This window comes from Gobio gobio (genome assembly GCF_949357685.1).
Source record: "Gobio gobio genome assembly, chromosome: 1".
Lineage (NCBI taxonomy): Eukaryota > Metazoa > Chordata > Actinopteri > Cypriniformes > Gobionidae > Gobio > Gobio gobio.
In genome coordinates, this window is record NC_137097.1 from 39,978,689 (window position 1) to 40,001,656 (window position 22,968).

At 40.6% G+C, this 22,968-nt stretch overlaps 1 protein-coding gene across 1 annotated transcript in view; it reads right to left on the minus strand.

The window, feature by feature from the left end:
• The window catches only part of grin2ca (glutamate receptor, ionotropic, N-methyl D-aspartate 2Ca), a 99,706-nt gene that overhangs the window by 71,534 nt on the left and 5,204 nt on the right, over nt 1–22,968 (minus strand). Inside the window, exon 2 of the mRNA XM_079829618.1 lies at nt 95–536. Coding sequence (XP_079685744.1) covers nt 95–520 — 426 coding nt within the window. The 5' untranslated portion in view covers nt 521–536. The remainder of the gene's footprint in view (nt 1–94; nt 537–22,968) is intronic.

Below are 22,968 nucleotides of genomic sequence, written 5' to 3' on the forward strand. Positions count from 1 at the left end.
GAGGGAATTTAATCTCAGCATGAACACCCAAAAATCAGAGTTTACCCATCCAGGTCAGGCGACTTTAGAAACTGGCACAGTGCTCGACTCTGACCTTGTGAGGCAGAACGACGGCAGATCCCCCACTGATGCCCACTATGGGCACGGCCGTCTGCGTGGAGATGAAGTCCAGGATCTGCGCCACGGCCTCAGATCCAATGTTATCTTCAAAGACCACCCCGTGCACCCTGTTAGCAGCCAGTGTGTCGCAGATGCGCGTCAGTAGAGTGCGTGGGTTGGTGTTGTTCACCAGCACAGTGATGGGGTTCACCTCCAGCGGCAGGTCCAGGAAGTTCTCCCGGCTCAGTCGCCCCTTGATCTCCAGCTGGTAGGCGGAGCCGCTGAACACCACCGCCACGTTCACGGTGGGCTCAACCATCCCGAACGGTCGGCACTGGCAGCGGGGGGTGGAGCAGACAGACAGCAGCAGCAGCAATGGCAGCCACAGTGTGTCGCTGAGACAGCCTAGATGAACGCCCATCTCAGTCTCCTACTGCCTAGATTGAAGAAAACACAAAAGGGGCGTGAATTACAGGGGATGCTGGGGTTTAATGGTGGTTGACCTCCTAAGTAAGGTTTGAAGCACTACAGAAAAAAGTCAAAACAAAAGTAAATGTGTTAATGCAGCAAACATTAACTACGTACATATGAGCCCAAATAATCTGTTAGTAATCGGCTTGATCGGATTGAAAAGCCTTCATGTAAAACACCTCGCATGTAAATGAAAATGATTGGATTCAGTCGGATTGGTGAAAATGTATGGATGTAAACATAGCTAATGTGAGGGAAAACCAATGTTTTAGTAATCATAGCTATTTTGCTGCCTTTATGTCAAATTACAACTCTAAGATTTGACTCCAAAATTTACTTTTAACTTTAAAATTTATCCATGTGTGGTTTTGTTGTTGATGGCAGAAAGAATCTCAAACTGTAGCAAAATATAAAGGAAGTTATGTTTGTAGTTGCCTAAGAAAGACACTACCTGCACATTTGACATTGTTATTTTATTTACATGTATAAAAAATAAAAATAAAAAAAAGAACATTTGGATTTCATGCGATGAAACTCAGCCGATAAATAAACTCATTTTATTATTCAGTATGGCTTAATCAGCCTAACCATAAAACTAGGTTACACAAAAAAGTAAGTGTAAAAAGAGACAGATCAGGTAGAACTAGTTACTTAAAGTAGTCAGCATGTTTTCCTGTTAAGCTGAAGTCTACTTCCTCAAACCATTTCCTCCAACAACCTTCATTCTGGCTTGTTATGCCAACATTTCACCATCCATTTAATTCCTAATGATACATGATACTATTCATGAACTTTTGTGTTGAGATTTAAAAAAGATAAATTAATACTTGTATTCATTAAACATGCATTAAATTGATCACAAGTGACATTTATAATATAAATAAAGATTTAGTGCTTTATTTAATGCAAATAAATGCTGTTCATTTAACTTTATATTCATCAAAGAATCCTGAAAAATAAAATGCATCATGGTTTCCACAACATTTTTTAAGCAGCATCTGTTTTCAACATTGATAATAATCATAAATGTTTTCTTGAGCAGCAAATCCTCATATTATAATGATTTCTGAAGGATCATGTGACACCGAAGACTGGAGTAATGATGATGATAAATTCAGCTTTGATCACAGGAATAAATTACACTTTACTATATATTCACATAGTAAACAGCTGTTTTATATAATAAATGCAGCCTTGGTGAGCAGAAGATACTAAACATTAAAAAGGATGTCAGTTAGCACTGCATTATTCATATACTTTATTGTCAATAAATACCTTGAGATGGCTTGAAAAACACACATGAACCATCTACTGTCGAAATCATGTGTTTGTCGTCGCGTTTCATCAGTCATAATTATTTGTATTCAGCTGCTGGTTCAGTGCTGTGAATGCCTTTGGAACGTGATTACTTCTACGAATCCATTTTGGACTTTCTGTGAGAGAGCGCCCTCCGGCTTCGAGAATTAGAGTGTTGCACGAGAGAGTTAGCACTACATGATGTTCAGATCGCCTTGTTTTTGGATACGAATAAAATGACAGGTCATGTATTTTATTTTGTGTCTTTGAATTTAAATCAAGATTTATTCACATTGGCTTCTACGTAAACAAACTTGCCCGTGTAACAGACGTAGGCCAGTAAGAGCGGTGCGACTAGACGTCGGTTCGAATCCCCCACGGAGCGGGTCGACTTGGACCGGTGAGACTCGGTAAAGTGCGGTTATATCGCTATGTTGATGTAATTCAACGCACAGCTTCGTTGTTTATAGAGAGAGAGGCTGAACAGACACCGGTACGAATCTCTTTCTCTTGATAATTAATTCAAATAAATGCTATAATTTATTCATTCAAATAAATGTATTCTTACGCACTACTTTATCTCTGTGTCTGATTCAAAGCGGGCAGAATGCTAGATCTAACTAGCCATAACTGATGAAAATAGCCGTCGTTTTACAGTTTTCCGGTCAAATATTGCGCTGCAAACATCAATAACAGCTTTAAGTTGTCAGTGTTGGCAAATGGTCAAGCGGGCTAATCCACTGCTAGCTGTGCATTGAACGATTTTAACGCACAACGTGGAGGCAAAAAACAAGCGGAGCCAGATCACGCTGCGCATGCGGAAACAAATGTGCGCATGGAGTGTTCCATTTGTTGTTTGTTTGTTTGTTTTTGCCTTTAAATGCTTTTCTGAAAATACGCTTAGGCGGAGATCAGTGCCATCTGAAAAATAGCCTTATTTGGGGTTATCGAAGGAAATAGAAAAAATGGGGGCAATTGCGTTATTGATGTTGATCCACCTGAGTCTGTGCTTGTACGAACCGGCAAGAATTCAATATTCCCGATATTTCTTTTTCAATGGTACTACAAGCCCTACAGTGTGAAGCAAACTGTGGAATGTTTATATCCTGAGCTTGGAAGTCTAGCCTATCTCCACACAAGCTAAAACATAAATGCTCAAAACAAAAGGATTCATCCTTTAAAATCCGAAAGAGGGGTCGAAAAGGAGGTGTTTGTCAGAAACGGAAAAATCGAAGTCTTTCCTAAATTCCTCTTCCCACACTAGTTTTGCTTCAGGTTTTGGTGAAATACCAGCACGATTTCAGGAACGTTTGCGCGATGGCTCTCACGAGACTTGGCTTTCTGAAGGGGATTTAGATCTGAGTCTACGACTTGATGACTTTGGTGTGCCTGTTCGCATGGACCGAGATACAATGGTAACCGGCAAAGCGCATGGAGGTGGCCGTATGTCTTTATATTAGAAAGAACTGGTGCAAATCTGTGTCTGTCAAGGAGAGAGTGTTCACGAAAGACATTAAGCTATTGTCTGTGGTGTACCTCAGTATTTGCCACAGGAGTTTCCCAAGTTATACGTGACAGGTTGTTTATATTCATCCCCGAGCAAACGAGGAAAATGCAACAAGGGAGATTGAGCGTGTGCATCTCCTGACCCACCAAATTTTATCCTTGGAGATTTTAATAATTGTACATTGGAGAAAGCACTGGGCCATTTTAATCAGTATGTAACCTGTCCTACACGTAAAGACAACATTTTTGATCTGTTTTATGGATCCATTAAAAGAGCCTAAAAGTCAATTGGCAAGTCCCCCCTAGGAACTTTAGATCATAACATGGTATTACTTGTTCCTGTATATAAAACTGTTTTGAAATGTGAAAAGTCACAGTTAATCAAGGTGAAATCTTGGCCCGAAGAGACAACACTATGTTTACAAGGGTGTTTGGAATGTACAGATTGGACTGTTTTTATGGACTCTGGTAATAATGACATTGATGAAGTAAAAGACGTGATTAGTAGCTAAGTTACATTTTGTGAAGATACGTTAATCCCTGTGAAATCATTTAGGAAATGTCCAAATAGTAAACCAAGGTTTATGAAATCAATCAAGACGTCTGACGTCTCGTCTAACAAAAAGAAATAGGGAAATCAAATTTTAAATTAAGAGGACTGAAAAATGTTTATGCAGTCTATGGAAGATCTTGAGTTAAAACTGAAAAGAGGCAGATCTAGGTTCTGTTTGGGAGGGGATGTTTTTAATAACAGGTCAGGCTAGTAGCAAGCAAATTAATAATGAAATTAGTCTGAATGGTTTCAGTTCAGATGCAGTTCTGTCTCAGGATTATGATTTTGCACAGGAAATTGTTCTTTAGACCCCTTTCAATTTGCATATATAGGGATAAACGAGGTGTAGAGGATGCAGTAGCAACCCTTCTACACTTAGTACTTCAGCATTTACCAAACATTTCAAACATTTGCCAAATTACTCTTTATTGATTTTTCATCTGCTTTCAATACTGTTCAGCCAGTGTCATCTACCAGGTCACATCAAGGATGTCAAGTCAACTGTATTTATATAGCGCTTTTTGCAATGGAGATTGTTTCAAAGCAGCTTCACAGTGTTAAACAGGAAAATAATTCAACAGAATTTGATTCGGCTGTACAGCCGCTCTGGAGAAAACGGTGATGTCATCTAGCTCATTTCAATTATCATACAGTGACAATGTGGGCAGATCAGTAATTTAGTTGATGCAGTTAATTTAGTTTAGTAATTACATTTATTTGGATATTTAGTTGAAAATTTAGTGTCCCCAACTAAGAAAGCCAGTTGGATGTGTCCTCTCTCCTTTATTATTTATTTTGTATACTAATGACTGTAAGAGTAACTTTGAAAATAGACATATTATAAAATTTGCAGATGACTGTAATTATTAGTTTATCGAGTGAGGGGGACTCAATGCATGGTCCTGTGGTTGATGATTTCATTACCTGGTGTCAGGATGCTTTTTTTTTTTTTAAACTTAATTTTATTAAAACCAAAGAGATGATTATTGAATTTAGCTCGAGGAAGCAATCTATTCAGTACAAGCAAACAACTATAAATGGTATGGGTGTTGAGAAGTATAAGTATTTGGGCGCCATTTTAGATAATTTGACTTTTTCACCAAATACCGAACCCCTGTGTAAGAGGGGGCAACAGAGGTTGTCCTGCTGGAGGAAACTAAGGTCTATTTATGTGGATAAAACATTGATGTGTATGTTTTACAGATCTTATATTGAGTCGTTTTTATCTTTTTCATTGCTTTGCTGGTTTAATTCCATAAACATGAAAAATAAGAACTGTCTGGAAAAGATTGTAAGTCAGGGAAGTAAATAATTGGGAAGAAGCAGATGTGTATGGCCCAGCTGTATCAAAGGCACATGTTGGGAAAAGTACAGAGTATATTGTTAAATGAGTCACACCCCATGCACCATGAGTTTCACCTCCTGCTCTCTGGTATTCGTTTTAGAACTCCTATTAGCAAAACAAATCGGTTTAGACATTAATTTATCCCCTCAGCTGTCAAATTTTTAAATGTTGGGTAAAATGTTGTTGTTTGACGATCGTATGTATTTTTATACATACCCGTGTATGGTGATTGTCTTGTGCTTGCATGATGCAACCAAATTGGAAATGAATAAAGATGAACTGAACTGAATTATCCGAACTAGTCGTGGATTATCCCTTACATGATATTACATTAGGTTACTCCAACAAAAATAATTTTAGGAGTCAGATCAGGTAAAAATCATATTGTTCCTGAATCATTATTCCCAGGGGAAAAATGCTTTGTAATCCATGTAAAAACTTTTCCAGACTCTGAAAATTATTTCATAACTAACTCCCAAATCAGGAACATTGATGGATAAAATGGTCATTAAGCAGATAAAAAGGAAGGCAGTTTCATGTTGACCTCAAGGTCCAGTTTTAAAGCGTATAATTTGCACTCTAAAGTTACACATGGAATTTAACTGTAGTGCACACAAAGAGCAAAAGGTGTGGCATTGTAAAAGGATCAGTTTCATCCATGTAACAACATTGCCATAATACTTCATAATCCAAACATCCAAGTTGTTCTGTTGTCAGTCGGCATTAACGTAGCAAGCAAACCTTTTAGATCTATTTTGTATTAAACGTTAGAGGCCATTAGAGTTGTATTGCACGTTTAGTCATGCTCAGGAGTCACTGGTTGTCCAGCTGCTACTAAGAGCCACTGCTTTCAAACCACATCTAACAGATGGCCGGTAAAAAATCTCCTTTTCTCAACAAATGGAGAATGTGGGGAATTATGACCCCTAACTTGTGTGCCTTTTTGGCCTTTATTTTTGGAGAGTGTCTAAAATAATCTCTGAAATGCAAAGTCATAGGCAATAGATGCTAGAAACAGTGGCCTTAAAGTTACATTAAGCCGCCAATATGCATAGAAAAACCTTAGACATTGAAAAAAAATTGAGGTTAATTTGACATTTCACTTATCATCTTCCATTTATGATTCGCCCAATCTTCCTTTTAAATCAGATCCAGCAATATCAAAGCAGCAAGCCTTGAACAGCATCGGTATTGACATGTAGGGTTATCCGTCAGACTCAGCACTGTTTTTAAAGGGATTCTGGTCTTTGAATGGCTTTGGCTGTCCGGCCGCCTGGAGGCGAGTGCTGTGGAGATGCCACTTTTAACATGCTGACCAAATTTACAGTGTCTCATGAGCCAGACACCATGTAATCCCTCCGTAATCCCCCCTAGTATGTCATGCTTCGCGGCCTGATGGTATCACCTCATCTGATGGTCTCGTGTGGCACAGAAGTCTGCTGTAATGCCTTTATTCCTGCACCGACCCTGCACAGCTGGTCCACATGTTATATGTGTCATATGTACCATACAGTTTAAGAGGTTTAAGGTCAGTAAGATTTTTTAATGGTTTTAAAGGAAGTCTCTTTATGCTCGCCAAGGCTGCATTGACATGATTTTAAAAAAAGTAAAAATAGAAATATTGTGTAATATTATTACTATTAATTGCTGTGATGTCAAAGTTGTATTTTCAGCATCATTACTCCAGTCTTCAGTGTCACATGATCCTTCAGACCCCCCCCCCCCCCCCCCCCAAAAAAAGCATTAACTTCTAAAAGCATAAAACAATCTTACAATCTTAAAGCATAAAACAATCTTACAAACCCCAAACTTTTAAAGAGTAGTCCTAGTGTGTATTTCTCTAACCGATATATAAATAGACATTGTAACAGAGACTTTCAACTTTCAGGAATGTTATTACCTTGAAATTGTCTTGTTTCAACAGTATGTGCTAACCTTAAAGGGACAGTTCACTCAAAAATGAAACTTCTGTCATCTGGAACGTGCCCTCATGTTGTTCCAAACCTGTATGACTTTCTTTCTGCTGTGAATGACGACATAATTTCAATTTTGGGTTAAAATATCCCTTTAAAGCCATTTACTGTAGCATATGCAAAGGATAAATTCTGCTATCCAATGAATTATTGATAAACAGCGGCGTACAAAATTTTACAGATTGGCCAATTGGCTCATCAGTGATTTAATCAAACACTTTGCTTTTGTCGATATGGCCTTTTAATTCAGGTATCTGTCAAACAGACAAATGAACCATATTAAAACATGTGGTGAATTTGATTAAAGCACATTATTGGTAAACATGAGCTAAAACAAGGTGATTTATATGGTGACAGTGACAGATTTCAACACAGCAGTTGGCAGATTAAACATGCATGCTTACTCGGAGGAAAGAGACGCACGACACACAGTCCACATGGCCTTGTTACCCTTACACAAATATACATCAAGTGGAACAAAAAAAAAACAGGCACAATCTCATTTTTTCCCCCCAATGTTCTGTCATACGAGTGCACTGGCTACACACTCATTTAAATGCACAAGCTTGTCTGTTTGGTTGATTGATTACATTTACTCGTTTGCTATAACAGCTGTGAGAAATGTTCAGCAATTTATTGATATAAATTGCTACTATAACTGATGTGAATGCAGACGGTGTGGTGCATTATTCATAAGTAAAGCCATGTACATGAGTTAATAGGGTTGCTGAATCAAACCGTTTTTAAATATCTGTCTTGACTAATGTTCATCAGAAATTAAGCGGCACCTGTGTTGAATCTCACAAAACCTGTCACGAATGTCACACTGCATCATTAACACATTAAAAATGTAATTAATAAAATGTATGCAAAATTAATTTAGTTAATGATATAATTAATATAATTTAGATAATATAAGTTCCCTTTCAAAATGTAATTATTAAAATGTATGCAATATATGAATGTATTAGAAATTAATTTAGGTAATAATATAAAATAATATAATATAGACAATATAAGTTCCCTTTCAGTCGGTCACATTCAACGTTACATCGACATAACCGACGTATTGGGATCATGTGTAATGAGGGTTACAACAGAGATGATAAGAAGTGACACTTCCTCATTGTCATTACTATAATGCAAAAAAGATATACTGTTTGTACAACATTTATGAATAAATAACTAGAAAAGAATCATAATAATATTATTAATAATAAGGTACTTTACCCTTTTAAAGCTGATTAAACTTGCTTTTGAATAATATAAATTATTATAGTTAATATAATATAATATAGACATTATTTTCATGACAATTAACAACTCAACTTCCAGCTCTCAATACACTAATGCAAAAATCATATATTTAAATTATTTACAGAATTAATAAATACATGAATGAACAAATAAACAAACAAACAAAAAAATATTTAATTTTTTTATACCAAAGGTAAAAGAGGGCAAATGTTTGGATGACTGAATCTGTATAATCTACAGTTTAGAGCTAAAATGCACAGCCTGACACAACATAAAAAATTTTTTCTCTCTATACAAGCTTAAAGGTGCAGTAAGCAATTTCTGAGAAAAACTGAAAGTGGATCAGACCGAGCAGCACAACACACTTGTAGCCAATCAGCAGTAAGGGGTGTGTTCTCTCATGATGGGGGAGGAGAGATAGAGAGCCAATCAGCTGTAGGGGGTGTGTCCTCTCTTGATGGGGGAGGAGAGAGAGCTGAGCAAGAGGAAGATTTGAAGAAAGACTGTAGAAAGAGAGATGGCTGAGAGACATTACAAAAGAGAAAAGCTCAGAGGAATATCACTGGAGAAAGAAGAGTTGTTAAGGCAAGAGCTTTAGGATAGGGATGGGCATTTCAAGCAAAAATAATATTCGAAGATCGCTGGGAATCATTCGATTTTTATTCGAAAATCGCAACTCCTCCCCCGCATGCACGCATGTAAGGCTACACACATATAAACAGAGAGAGGGAGAGAGACCATTCACACTCTCAATCTGTATGATAACAAACTGTTTAATTCATTAGGGAATAGGCTATATCAACTCAAGCCATATCATTATTGTAACATGCTGAAACATATGACTGTTATTTGACATTGCCCCAAGTTACCGCAACCGTTATAGCCTATGCCACAAGTCTACAGTGTGCGCGTGAGGCGGTGTGTTCTTCTGTTGTCTCAGGGTGTTTTTACTCGGGCAGTTTAGTTCGAAATGGAGCATGGTTCGCATGAAAAATTGCTAATGTGAAAGCTTACACACAGAGCTTGGTGTGCACTGAGGTACCAAACCCGAGAACACACAACCGGAGTTCGGTTGCACTCGACGTGCCACGATTCACGTGAATGTGCAAACAACTCTCGGTGCGCACTAGTTCTGGAAGAAAAGTAACCAGCCATTGCGTTTTAGCCAATTACAATGTCATTAGTTCAATAACATATGTATATGTAAGTGATGATAGTGTTGATGATTTACCTGAAATACGATCGCGAGACTGCAGTGTATTCGCGCATAGAGTGCAATCATGGCAGCAAATTAATGGAAATTCACTGTCTCCTCAAAAGAGTCTGTTTGCAAGCAGCAAAGCCGCCTTCAAGCGACACACATACGGTTAACCCAAGTGTCATTTATTCAGCTGCACATAATAGCACCAAATTAATAATAATAAAAAATAAAAAAACAATTTTTAAATATATATTTTTTATATATATATATTTATATATATATTTGACCCGCGTTCTGTTTTCTATCATGCCCGTCCACGTTTGTGATGACGTAAGATGAACGCAAATGCACCAGGGGGGTTCAAGTTGAGTGAGAAACCAGACCAGCGCTGCAGAGGCGGAGGGAAGAATCACGCTCGACCAGCCGCAAACATGCCCGGTATAAAACACCCTGAGACATGACTGACAGCTTTTAGGTGCGTTATTGGCAGCGCCTCCCTCTGGTTACATGAACGCGTCACCACCACATCAGCACCGAAAACATGGGGATTTTTTTTGGGACGATAATCGCACAAACTATTCGATATTCTATAATTACATAGACTAATCGAATATTCGAAAATTGCGACCCATCCCTACTTTAGGACCCGCATTAATATTAGAAAAGCTTTCTAGCACAGGAAAGACCGAAGCGGGAAGGGCTGAAAATGGACGCAAAGTTTGTGTTGTTTCTGCGACATACGTGAATAACATTGGTTTTGCAATGTTTCAAAGGACCAAGATATGCTGTTGTTTTAATGTTAGCTCTAGTAACTGAACAGTTCTTCTTTGTCCTTTGTTCGCCATCTTAGCTTTATTTTTCTAACTCAGACATCTTGAAGTACATATCAATTCTCTAATTGCACCCCGAGGAATGAGGAGCGAGGAAGCTTCCTGAGGAGTCCTAAGGGGGTGGAGCTCAGACGCAAAGAAAGGAAGCGAGGGAAGGAAACAAGGATGCACAAATAAGAAATGAGAAGCACCCACTCTCTTGCATTGCGTGCTCATGCATTTTGGGGGTGGAGCAACGAAAGCAGGGGTCTGTTTGTTTGGGGGCCTTTTAAATATCAACAGTGTTCAATCTGTTTCTCAGAAATCTCTTACTACACCTTTAATAAGTAGAGATAGCTTTAAACAAGCAATTTGTTGGTTGTTTTCCCTGAGAAACGTAAACACTTGCTCTGTTCGTTTGAGTAACCCAACAAGACCAATACAGAGACTCAACCAACATACTCTTTGTGGGTGGGACTATCTGTTTGTCCAACCAATAATGGAACAAAGAGGAAAGTATCCGGAAACAACAGTCATTATTTTTCCAATTCCCTTTGGTGACTCTCGCGGCACACAGATAAAACACTTCACCTTTAAGAGTCGTAATCCAGTCTACCAATCTACAAGTCTATAATTTATACTCCATTTCCCCTCGTCTCTCTCAAACAGTCGCACTATTTTATTCTCTCACTCCCTCTGTGGGTTTAATATGTGTCACTGTCCTTGTCTGTCCCAAGCAGCTATGAGTAGAAAGTTTGTGTGTCTGCTCAGATTAGTGACCTCTCTGATTTGGCTCTGTGTAAATCAGGGCTGCCTCTGAGAACATAGACAAGATTAGATCAAAGTACAGACTGCAGATCCAGCCTGGCATGAAGCGCCCCATCACACTCGACTCCCTTCTGTTCCTTACTCTTTTTTGGACATGTGTATTGTTTGTGCAATGTCTTGAGCAATAAAATATGGAGATTAAGTGTGCATACTGCAGGCCTGATCAAATCTCTTGCAGCATGAACTTAATACAGTGCTTCAAACCTCAAAGAAATGTTCAACACCCTCTAGTGGATGATAGAAGGAAGAAAATCTACAATCACAAAGTTCTTATTGATTGCTATTGATACCGTACATCAATTTTAACAAGACTACCAAAATAGCCCAACATATTTCTGTATGCTCCACCCGTTTCAGAGCGGAAATCTGGTTTTGTAAGTTCTGAGGCTTTCAAAATTGGTAACTTCAAGGTCATTGTCACGTTTAAAAATAACTAAATTAAAAGTCCTCACACATTGGGAGGAACTATACATTTCGTTCTTATAAGTATTTCCATCCCTCCATGAGCTCATTTTCCATTCATTTACAGCATTCTGGACCTTTTATATGTCAAATAGAATTATATTCCAACTCCAGTTCTATCACACTCCGATTCCGTCAAATTCCTCATAATGGTACAGTGACATTTAAAGATGCTCTCCTTCCCATAACTCCCTACTTCACAAGGCACATATCCACCAGAGTTGACTGTAATATCAAGAGGAAAAAAAGGAAATACTAGGCCAACGTATTAAGCTCTCAAAAATCTTCTCTTCCTGTGCTTGACCTATCAGATGAAATACAATTGAATATTGCACAAGAATTACAGCATACCGGCAAAAATTCATGCAAGAGCCAAAAGACTCTTTAACATCCTGTGTAGCTTTACATATTATAATCACTATATAAATATAGAAAGTGACACGTCCTCATTGTCATTACTGTAATGCAAAACATCTATATTGTTTTACAGCATTTATGAATAAATTAATAGAAAAATAATGAAAATAATAATAACAATAAAGTACTTTACCCTGTTAAAGCTGATTAAACATGCTTTGAATAATGTAAAAAAAAAAAGTTTATAAAAAAATTAACAATATGGTGTATTATAATGTCTAAGCTTATTTAAAATGCTTTGAATAAATGTTTGGCTGGTTAAACATCTTGCTTAGCAAACTGTTCCCATTAACATGGTCATGGGCTTGTAGGGGATTTGAAAGGGTAATTTCAAATTACACACACCTTCACTGATCTCATTTTTGGACAAACAGCCTTGTCAATAAACAGACGCTATTATTGTCACATCAGATCAAGGTCAGTGCTCCATTTTAATCTGAATCTTCGTGACTGGCGTTGACAAATTTTTTAAACTGAAGCATTCATTCAGCCTGCCATCAGATTTCACCTCTTAGCTATATCGTAACTCCACAACTGTCTGTCTGAGTCTGTCATCGACCATGACAATCTCCAGGTTCATATTTACTTGTGTTGTCTTGATTAAATGATGCCTGTCATTATGGCCTTGTGATAAACATCAGTAACAAGCTGTCACATTAATGCGAAAATAACTTTCTCTCTATTCCGCCCACTTCTACGGCTCTCAGGCTCCACAGTATGCTTCCAGGTTGCACGCAGCTGACTGTACTGTACGGTATTGCCAGAATTATCAGAGCACACACTAAAATAATGAAATAAATATTAACTAAATAACATTAAATGTGACATGAAACACCCCAATGTGCATAAATGTGCCATACAAGAAATTTGGTGATAATATAATTACTAATAACAATAACAATTTACTGTAAAAGTACATATTTTGTCTTGTTAAATATTATATTTCCACCAATAAAATCTCTGTTATGACCTGTCATGTTTATCATTAATATAATTAATTTAATATATAATATAATTAATACAATACAATATAATTAATATAATATAACAAACTGACATTATTTTAATGACAAATAATCCCTCCACTTTTAATTGTCAATACAGAAATGCAAAAAAAAAATGTTGTATGGTAACCCTCGTTTCCTGAAGTAGGGAACGGAGATGTACATCAGAGATGATCTGACGAAATGGGATCACGCAAGGGAGACCAATCCTCTTTGAGTGTAACCAAACGAGCCAATGAACATTGGCATGCGGTATTTGCATCCTGTGCCCCGCTCGCACGATGCGGATATAAATACGAAAGCAGATACCACTTCAGATTACTTTTCACTGAGGAGCCAAGTCTGTGACCCGGTTGCAGCAAAGTACAGCAGGTAGGGCGACGGGACGTACGTCTCTGTTCCCTCCTTCAGGGAATGAGGTTTACCATACATAACCGAGACGTTCCCTTTCAGTCAGTCACTCTCGACGTACGTCAGAGATGATCCGACGAAATGGAGTGGAGCCCGTGGAGTGGAGAGCAGGAGAGTGTTCTCTGTCGAGGAAAAGACACTTGATTAGCCATTAGGGTAGCTGTATTGTGTAAAAATATACATATGGGGTGCTGCAGGGACCACTGCATATGGACACCCAGCCTACTACAGGTTCAAGCTTCAACGAGTAATAGGCCTTGCATCAGATGCTCCACCACGTCTGACTGCCGGAGGGTGATGGAGGAACTCACCTGATTAGCCGTTACTGGGTAACCAATTGGTGCAATGAACGCATGTATCTGGCCTGACGGCGAGAATGCTGCAGAAAGCCGACACTTGAGCGATCTCCCCGCGCTACTGGCCACTGGAGGCGAGTACACAGGGGGAAACTGGCTCTACACGAAGGCTATAAAATCTAGTTAATGTGTTAGGTGTCACCCAGCCCGCAGCTCTACAGATATCTCTCAGCGAGGCACCTTGAGCCAGTGCCCAGGAGGAAGCAAAACTCCAATTACAGTGTGCTCGCAACCCAAACAGGCAAGGTGTGTCTTGGGCTTGGTACGCCAAGACAATAGCATCCACTATCCAGTGGGCAACCTCTGCTTGGAGACAGCTTTTCCCTTCTGCTGGGCTCCGTAACAGACGAAGAGCTGCTCTGAGGTCCTGAATCTTTGCGCTCTGTCCACGTAGTACCAAAGAGTGCAGACGGGACAGAAAAAAGCTAGGGCTGGGTCTGCCTCCTCCAAGGGCAGTGCTTGCAGGTTCACTACCTTGTCTCTGAATGAAGTGGTAGGAACCTTGGGCACATATCCAAGCCAGGGTCTCAGGATCAGCCGGCCCGAACTTCAGGCACGATTCGTTGACTGAAAAAGCCTGCAGATCCCCTACCCTCTTGATCGAGGCCAATGCTACAAGGAGGACTGGCTTAACTGACAGGATCTTCAACTCCACTGACAGCAAAGGCTCAAAGGGACCAGAGACAGGTCCCAAGAGGTTATGGGGTGTGGACGAGGAGGATTTAACCTTCTTGCACCATAGGAACCTAACGGTCAGATTGATGTTTTCATAGTGACTTACCTTCAACTGCATTGTGATGTACAGCAATCGCGGCAACATACACTTTGAGGGTGGAGGGAGACAGCCTTCCCTCCAACCCATTTTGCAAGAAGGAAAGCACAGTTCTAATCGAGCAGCTTCAAGGGTTTTCCCGGCATGAAGAGCACTGATCGATGAACAGGTTCCACTTCAACTCATAGAGGCGCCTTGTAGAGACTTGGATTTTCAAGAGGTCTGGACGTGGGTGCCATAGGGTGCAGCGTCTCTGAAAAAGAAAGTCCTTCCTCAGAGGAATAGGCCAGGGAGGTGCTGTCGCGAGGAGCATCAGTTCTGGGAACCAGATCCGGTTGGGCAAGTAACAAGACCTGCTCCTCGTCGTTCCTGACTTTGCACAGAGTCTGTGCAAGAAGGCTCACTGGGGGAAAAGCATACTTGTGTAGGTCCCAGGGCCAGCTGTGTGTCAGTGCATCCGTGCCGAGGGTTCCGTCAGTCAGAGAATAGAACAACTGGCAATGGGTCGAGTCCGGAGGGGCAAGCAGGTCTACCTGTGCAGCACGAAGAGGTACCATATCAGCTGGACCACCTGAGGAAGAAGTCGCCAGTCTCCTGAAAGCGCAGGCTGTCATGAGAGCTCATCGGCTGCACGATTGAACATGCCATGGATGTGAATGGCATGAAGCGACCTCAGATGCTTCTGACTCCATAGGAGGAGATGTTAGAAACCGTACCACAGACGTAGGGCAGTGAGGTGGAGGGCAGGGACCCGACCCAAGAGGCAAAGTGTCCTGAAGTGGGGTCTGAGTGCGCAAAGCAGCACCTACCTGCCTTCACGGTTGGACAGAGGGTACGAGAGAAGGCATGGTAGCATTCTCAAGCCCTACGCTGCTGTCCGCTGGAGACTAAAGGAGAGGCTGAGAGTGGCGAGGCTTGTGGCATCGCACACTGTCTTTCTCACCTCCTTCCTCAGCAGGGAATGAGAGCGGTGAGGCATAACATCGTGCACTGTTGTCCTCGCACCACTGAGAAGAGGGGAACGAGAGTGGCGAGGCTCCGCGGGTCATGAGAGGGGGGAACATTTTAGTGCAGATTTTGCCACCTTTTTGATGTTCCATATTTTGGCACCCATTTAGTTTTATGATGCACATCCGGGGGAAAAAACACGGGGGCTGGCAAAGTGATTTACGCATTGCACTACGCCCCAGCCACCCGGGGAAGCATGGCTGTCAACTCTGAATCTGATTCAGCATGAGCACACATATAATCTTAATTTCCAGAGCATAATAGCCCTCTCTTCGATGCAGCGATTGACATCTGTCCTCTGCTGGAGCCCCGAATGAAACGCTAGGTCCCCTATGAAAAGGTGCAGCAATCCCATCTGTAAGCTACCAGGCATGTGAGACAGTAAGCGTGGCCGTCAAACTTGATGGCACACAGCGCGCTGAACACTCAAGCCCTTATGAAAAAGGCAAGACAAACAATTCCCCGATCTAGCTAAAAAAAAAGGCTACTTTGGCTGACGTGGTCATGCTCTCATGAGAGAACATGAACCACCCACGAACAGCATACTGCAATGTGATTGAGGAGGTGGTCTTGTCGGGGAAGCATTCACTGCATTCACTGTGATCCTCAGGTCACCAAAGTGTATTAGCCAAAGTAGCCTTTTTTTTAGCTAGATCGGGGAATAGGCAAAGGGACTCATAGTCTCGACCGCACATCTAGAGTGCAGAGTGACGTGCTGGGTTACTGGGTTACCGGTGCTTGAGCCCCTACCCCTTTAATCGTAAAAGTGCCCTTTTCGATCGTACCACAGTGCCCCCGCAATTTCTACCGGAGGCAATTTAACCAACAACAAACTGAATAATGTAATTAATATAATATAATAATTAATGTTATTAATATAATATAATATCATATAATACAATATAACAAATATAAGATAGATATCTGACAGGGTATCTGACCACGCTTTAACCACAAAGTCACACCAACATGCTTTTGACTCCATAGGAGGAGATGGCGGGCGAGTTTCTCTAGTTGCCCTGCATCTTCTTATGCGCTTATCACACTATGCTTAACTCTAGGTTAAGGCTACTTTAATCCCTGGGATATGAAGTCCTGAAGTCCTATGAAGTTCCAGAGCTTTTGCGGTTTCAACTCTGAACCCAAGGTAAAGTATAAGCAGTGAAACACTACACGGTAACCCAGGGTTAAAAATGACCCCAATGAAAAGCCCATTACGCATCAGGACACACGACTGCCCTGAGACTTTTGCTGATTCTCTTGTGGTTTGTATTTGACAGTGTATTTTAGCATGTGCACGTGCTCACAGGACGCTCATTAAGGCTGCTGCATGACTGTGGCTTAACGAGCCATTAAAGAGCCATTAAGACTCATTAAAGCACAGTCATGCAGCAGTCGTGCTGGCTTAACATGGCACTGACTGATTCTGAGAGCTGCTGCAGGTAATCAAAAGCCTCACAAGGTGACTGATCCAACATTGTACAGCCTTCTAGAACTTTCCTACGTCCGAATATCACTGCATGTGAATGCATAAAAAAAAAAAAAACATCTTTAGTCACCGGCAGTCACAACGATCCAGATTAAAATAGAGGGTTGACCTTGATCTGCATTGGCAGATACCAAATGTAATTGCAACTAGATTTTTACATTATCTAAACAAAATATAAGTGGTGTTTGCCTGTGCATGCCAACATAACGCGGTTAGGTAACGCATAAAGGTGCTGTGGGTGGTTGCCAAGATGTTGCTATGCGGTTGCTAAGGTATACAGTATTAAGTGGTTGCTAGCTGGTAATTTACTAAGCAAAAAGAGTCTGCATAAAATTCTCTATGACATTCTAGTTCCTCTTTGGTGTGTTTTACTGTAAACAAAGCATGTATGACTTGTAATAGCACTCAAGTTGTTAGCTAACTGCTACAACATGACTCCTCCCTCCCTTGAACGTTGTAAAAAATCCTTCCCTCGCAGGTGAAAATTACCCAAAGCCCTATAATGATACTTTTTTGCCCATTCAGATACACATGTAGACATTATAAAATCATTGTTTGGTAAAGTTTTAGCAGTTTTAGGGTTTTCTATGTGTACCTAAGCAATCCTCTTTTATGACTAACAAACATGGTGGCTATCTCTTTTCTATCTATCAATTTTTTTACACTCTTGATATCCACTAGTAAATAATGAATTATCATAAAAAATGTGACATGACAGCCACAGAAGTGTCCTGCAGTGTGACATGCTATACCTAAACAAAAACAAAAAAAAATATTATGCATGCATTTTTTTATGATCTGATATTTTATGGTCCGATCAAAAAAAAATTATAATAATCATCACACTTCCAATAGAAGGTCAGTACAAGATCATTGTATTTTTCCACACAGTGTGCTTTGCTTTATATTGCAAATTTTAAAAACTTGACCATCAGAAAGGACACGGATCTGGTCCTGGACCAGCGCCTAGGACATTCCGTAAATATCTCTATTAACCCAGAGTCCTAGAAGGATGCAAAGAGTCCATCCATCAAGATCCTTTCCCCCAAACACGTTTCTCACTCACTGTCAACCTTCTTAGCACAACAAGCCGATTTTCTTTTTTCTTTTTTTGGTCTGTTTTTGCGTGAGAGTGAGGATTTTTTTCCAGACTGTTTAACTGTAATAACATCTGAAAGGCAGCAGATTACGCTGGAATTGAAAATGTGTTGCAGGGGCAACGATCCATTTTACTTGACACATGTAGCCGTAGACTCCATATATCTTATATGGCACCACTGTTAAAGCTAAACTCTAGTGCATGTTGGGTAATGGTGTGCAGCAAAACCATACTGGGTTGTCTTGTATGCATAGATACAGTGTGTGTGTGTGTGTGTGTGTGTGTGTGTGTGTGTGTGTGTGTATGTGGTTCATTATCATGCTATTTGGAGTGTGGGATCATGATAAGACGGCCTTAAGCTGAGGTTGTGGTCTCTGCCACAGAATCTCCCCTCATCCAGATGTCATCAGACTGCTTTAACAGCAGCGTATTTGATTCCCTCGGCTCACACATAACACTCGCTTTCTCCAGCTCGCACTGCCACAAACCCACTAGCACAGAATAATCCGCGTATAAACATACCACTTTGTTTTGTAATCTGGCTTGTGGATTGACACCCATCCACCCCTCGTTCTGCCATGTGTTGAAAACGTAGTAACTTTCAGTGATCCCTTGCACAGGGAAGGGACACAGCTGTGTTAGTTACATATGAAGTGTGAAAAATACTATTTACAAAAATAATGATCTTCTACTATACTGAGTTATTTCACCCAAAAGTGAAAATTCTGTCATAATTTACTCACCCTCATGTTGTTCAGAACCAGTAAGATTTTCGTTTATCTTTGAAACACAAATTAAGATATTTTTAATGAAACCTGAGAGAATTCTGTTACGCAGCACGTTTGAGCTTCAGCAAGAACCAATGAGGTTCATTCTCATTTAACGCAGCACGTTTGAGCTTCCTCAAGAACCAATGAGGTTCATTCTCATGTGTTACGCAGCACGTTTGAGATTTCAACCAATGAGGTTCATTCTCTTGTGTTACGCAGCACGTTTGAGCTTCAGCAAGAACCAATGAGGTTCATTCTAGTGTTACGCAGCACGTTTGAGCTTCCACAAGAACCAATGAGGTTCATTCTCATGTGTTACGCAGCACGTTTGAGATTTCAACCAATGAGGTTCATTCTCTTGTGTTACGCAGCACGTTTGAGCTTCCACAAGAACCAATGAGGTTCATTCTCATGTGTTACGCAGCACGTTTGAGATTTCAACCAATGAGGTTCATTCTCTTGTTACGCAGCACGTTTGAGCTTCCACAAGAACCAATGAGGTTCATTCTCATGTGTTACGCAGCACGTTTGAGATTTCAACCAATGAGGTTCATTCTCGTGTTACGCAGCACGTTTGAGCTTCCACAAGAACCAATGAGGTTCATTCTCGTGTTACGCAGCACGTTTGAGCTTCCTCAAGAACCAATGAGGTTCATTCTCATGTGTTACGCAGCACGTTTGAGATTTCAACCAATGAGGTTCATTCTCTTGTTACGCAGCACGTTTGAGCTTCCACAAGAACCAATGAGGTTCATTCTAGTGTTACGCAGCACGTTTGAGCTTCCACAAGAACCAATGAGGTTCATTCTCATGTTACGCAGCACGTTTGAGATTTCAACCAATGAGGTTCATTCTCTTGTTACGCAGCACGTTTGAGCTTCCACAAGAACCAATGAGGTTCATTCTAGTGTTACGCAGCACGTTTGAGCTTCCACAAGAACCAATGAGGTTCATTCTCATGTGTTACGCAGCACGTTTGAGCTTCCTCAAGAACCAATGAGGTTCATTCTCATGTGTTACGCAGCACGTTTGAGATTTCAACCAATGAGGTTCATTCTCGTGTTATGCAGCACGTTTGAGCTTCCACAAGAACCAATGAGGTTCATTCTCATGTTACGCAGCACGTTTGAGCTTCCACAAGAACCAATGAGGTTCATTCTCATGTTACGCAGCACGTTTGAGCTTCCTCAAGAACCAATGAGGTTCATTCTCATGTGTTACGCAGCACGTTTGAGCTTCCACAAGAACCAATGAGGTTCATTCTCATGTTACGCAGCACGTTTGAGCTTCCTCAAGAACCAATTAGGTTAATTCTCTTGTTACGCAGCACATTGAGCTTCCTCAAGAACCAATTAGGTTAATTCTCTTGTTACGCAGCACATTTGAGCTTCAGCAAGAACCAATGAGGTTCATTCTCATGTTACGCAGCATGTTTGAGCTTCCACAAGAACCAATGAGGTTCATTCTCATGTTACGCATCACATTTGAGATTCCACAAGAACCAATGAGGTTCATTCTTGTGTTACGCAGCACGTTTGAGCTTCAGCAAGAACCAATGAGGTTTATTCTCGTTTTACGCAGCACGTTTGACCTTCCTCAAGAACCAGTGAGGTTTATTCTTGTGTTACGCAGCACGTTTGAGCTTCAGCAAGAACCAATGAGGTTCATTCTCATGTGACACAGCACATTTGAGCTTCCACAAGAACCAATGAGGTTCATTCTCGTGTTATGCAGCACGTTTGACCTTAAAGGTCCCATGGCATGGCATTTTTCTATTATTTTATAATGTTTCCTGAGGTGTACTTATATTGTTAGTATGATTTTTACATCATAAAATATCATAATTTAGAAATAAAAGGCATTTTTCTATACTGCTGTTTGCCCTGTGGCTGAAGGCCCTGTTACAAGAGGCGTGTCTGCTGTGAGACTTCAGTAAAAACGCCCACTGTTGTGATTGGCTGACATCTTTGCATTTGATATGAGCGGAGGGGGCGTGGTTTAACGAGGTCTACGAGGCACGAGCAGGCACGAGCTGCTGCCAGAGAGACGGATGGACCGGAGTTCACTTCACATCGGTTCTGTCAGTCTCAGTTCAGTGAACTGTTTTAGTAACAGCATATACTTCAGGTTATTAGTCTATTTCTAGTCGGAGGGACTGTCACTCATGTCAGAAAGTTAGTAACTTTAGTAAATTATGGATCAGCGCTGACTGGAGACGCGAACCGTTTAGAACGATTCAGTCCGATTTGGTGAACTGATTCGGTTCACTAAAAAGAACCGGTTCAAAAGAAAAATCGTTCGTGAACCGGACATCACTAATGTACCAGAAACTGAGCTCAGCGATTGCTAACAAAGTTATTTATAGTAACTACTGAGTTATGAGAGCGCTGTCAGTCAGCGCGAGTTTATTGTGTTTGTATTTGAGAGTTCTGAATAAACACCAGTCACACCGAGTCCGTCTTCATCATTATTACCAACTTTGTAACACATGCAAAGTACCATTACAGCTGTCGAGATGAACGAGTTATGAGTAAGTGTTGATAATACCATTATTTTTAGATGTTCCTATCATATGGAAAGCGTCAGTGACGCGCATTGAGTACACAGCGCAAACAAAGACACAACAGCAGTAATCGAATGTAATCCAGTTTATTGTGGGAATAGCTGGCTAGCCTAGCCCAGATACCCTCACGCTTACCCCCCTTCTGCTTAATCTCGTGCCGCGTAAGGCGCCTCCGCTGTGGGCCAGATGCAGTACTGGGGGTCAGGGATGTTGGAGGCCGACCGGACAGTTCAGCCCGAGCCTCGGCGTGTGTAAGGTTTATCTCTAAAGATGTAACGACTATATGCACATTGTAGAACCGATAGACGCGACGAGGACGTACAAAAACATTGACTCACAAGATAGAAAACACGAAAACACCGTTCTGTCGGGAGAGAGAGAAGCTGCAGCGTGTGCACGAATAATAAATAATTAGCTACACATAAGAAATCACTGATCACAGATCAGAAGGAACTGAAAAAAGACTTCTGTTTTCATTTGTACATCCAAACACTGAGAAACTGCCAGCGTTCACTCGTTCACAAGCAATGATGCAATGATCTCTCGAGCGCTTGCATGGGCTAGATTCTCTGGGCGGGGGAAAGGGAGGTAACCCTTCCTGCTTGGACGTCAAACCAGGAGACTTCAGGATTGGCTCGTCTGGCCTGAACCTCATAAAATGAAAATTTCATGCCATGGGACCTTTAAGTTGGAATTAACTATTGAACAAAGCTAAATACATGAGGATATACCATGACAACTAAATTTAAAGGTTAGATCAGGTAGAAAAAGCTCCAACAAACGCAGGTTACTACTTTTGATAGTGAACTCAACAAGTCAAAAGAGTCCACGACCAAATCTGATATTCCCTGCTTTTACGCAAGTCTATGTGATTTTTTCAGGTAAAGTTTGATCACATTGAAATGTAAAGCACTCTAAAATTTAGGGTTAGTGATTTGAACAAACTCTTAACCTTAAGTATGAACAATAAACAACTATAAATGCAAATTATAAATATACGTTTGCAAACGCATTCTTTTTTTTTTTTTTAAGTTACATGAATATTACACAGATGCAATATTGACATTAAGAGTTTAATGCTGCAGTGCAGGGGAGCAGGGATATGCTGGTTTTTGCTGTTGTTTTCTTTGCATCCTACAGCGTTGTGTTTCTTCTTTGCCAGAGGACATTATAGTGGACAGGGTGCACTTGGATTGCATTCTGAATGCAAATACAAGCACGTGTTTTGTTGACAGTAACACCTGAGCGTGCCAACAGAGGTTCCCCGCATCCGAATTTA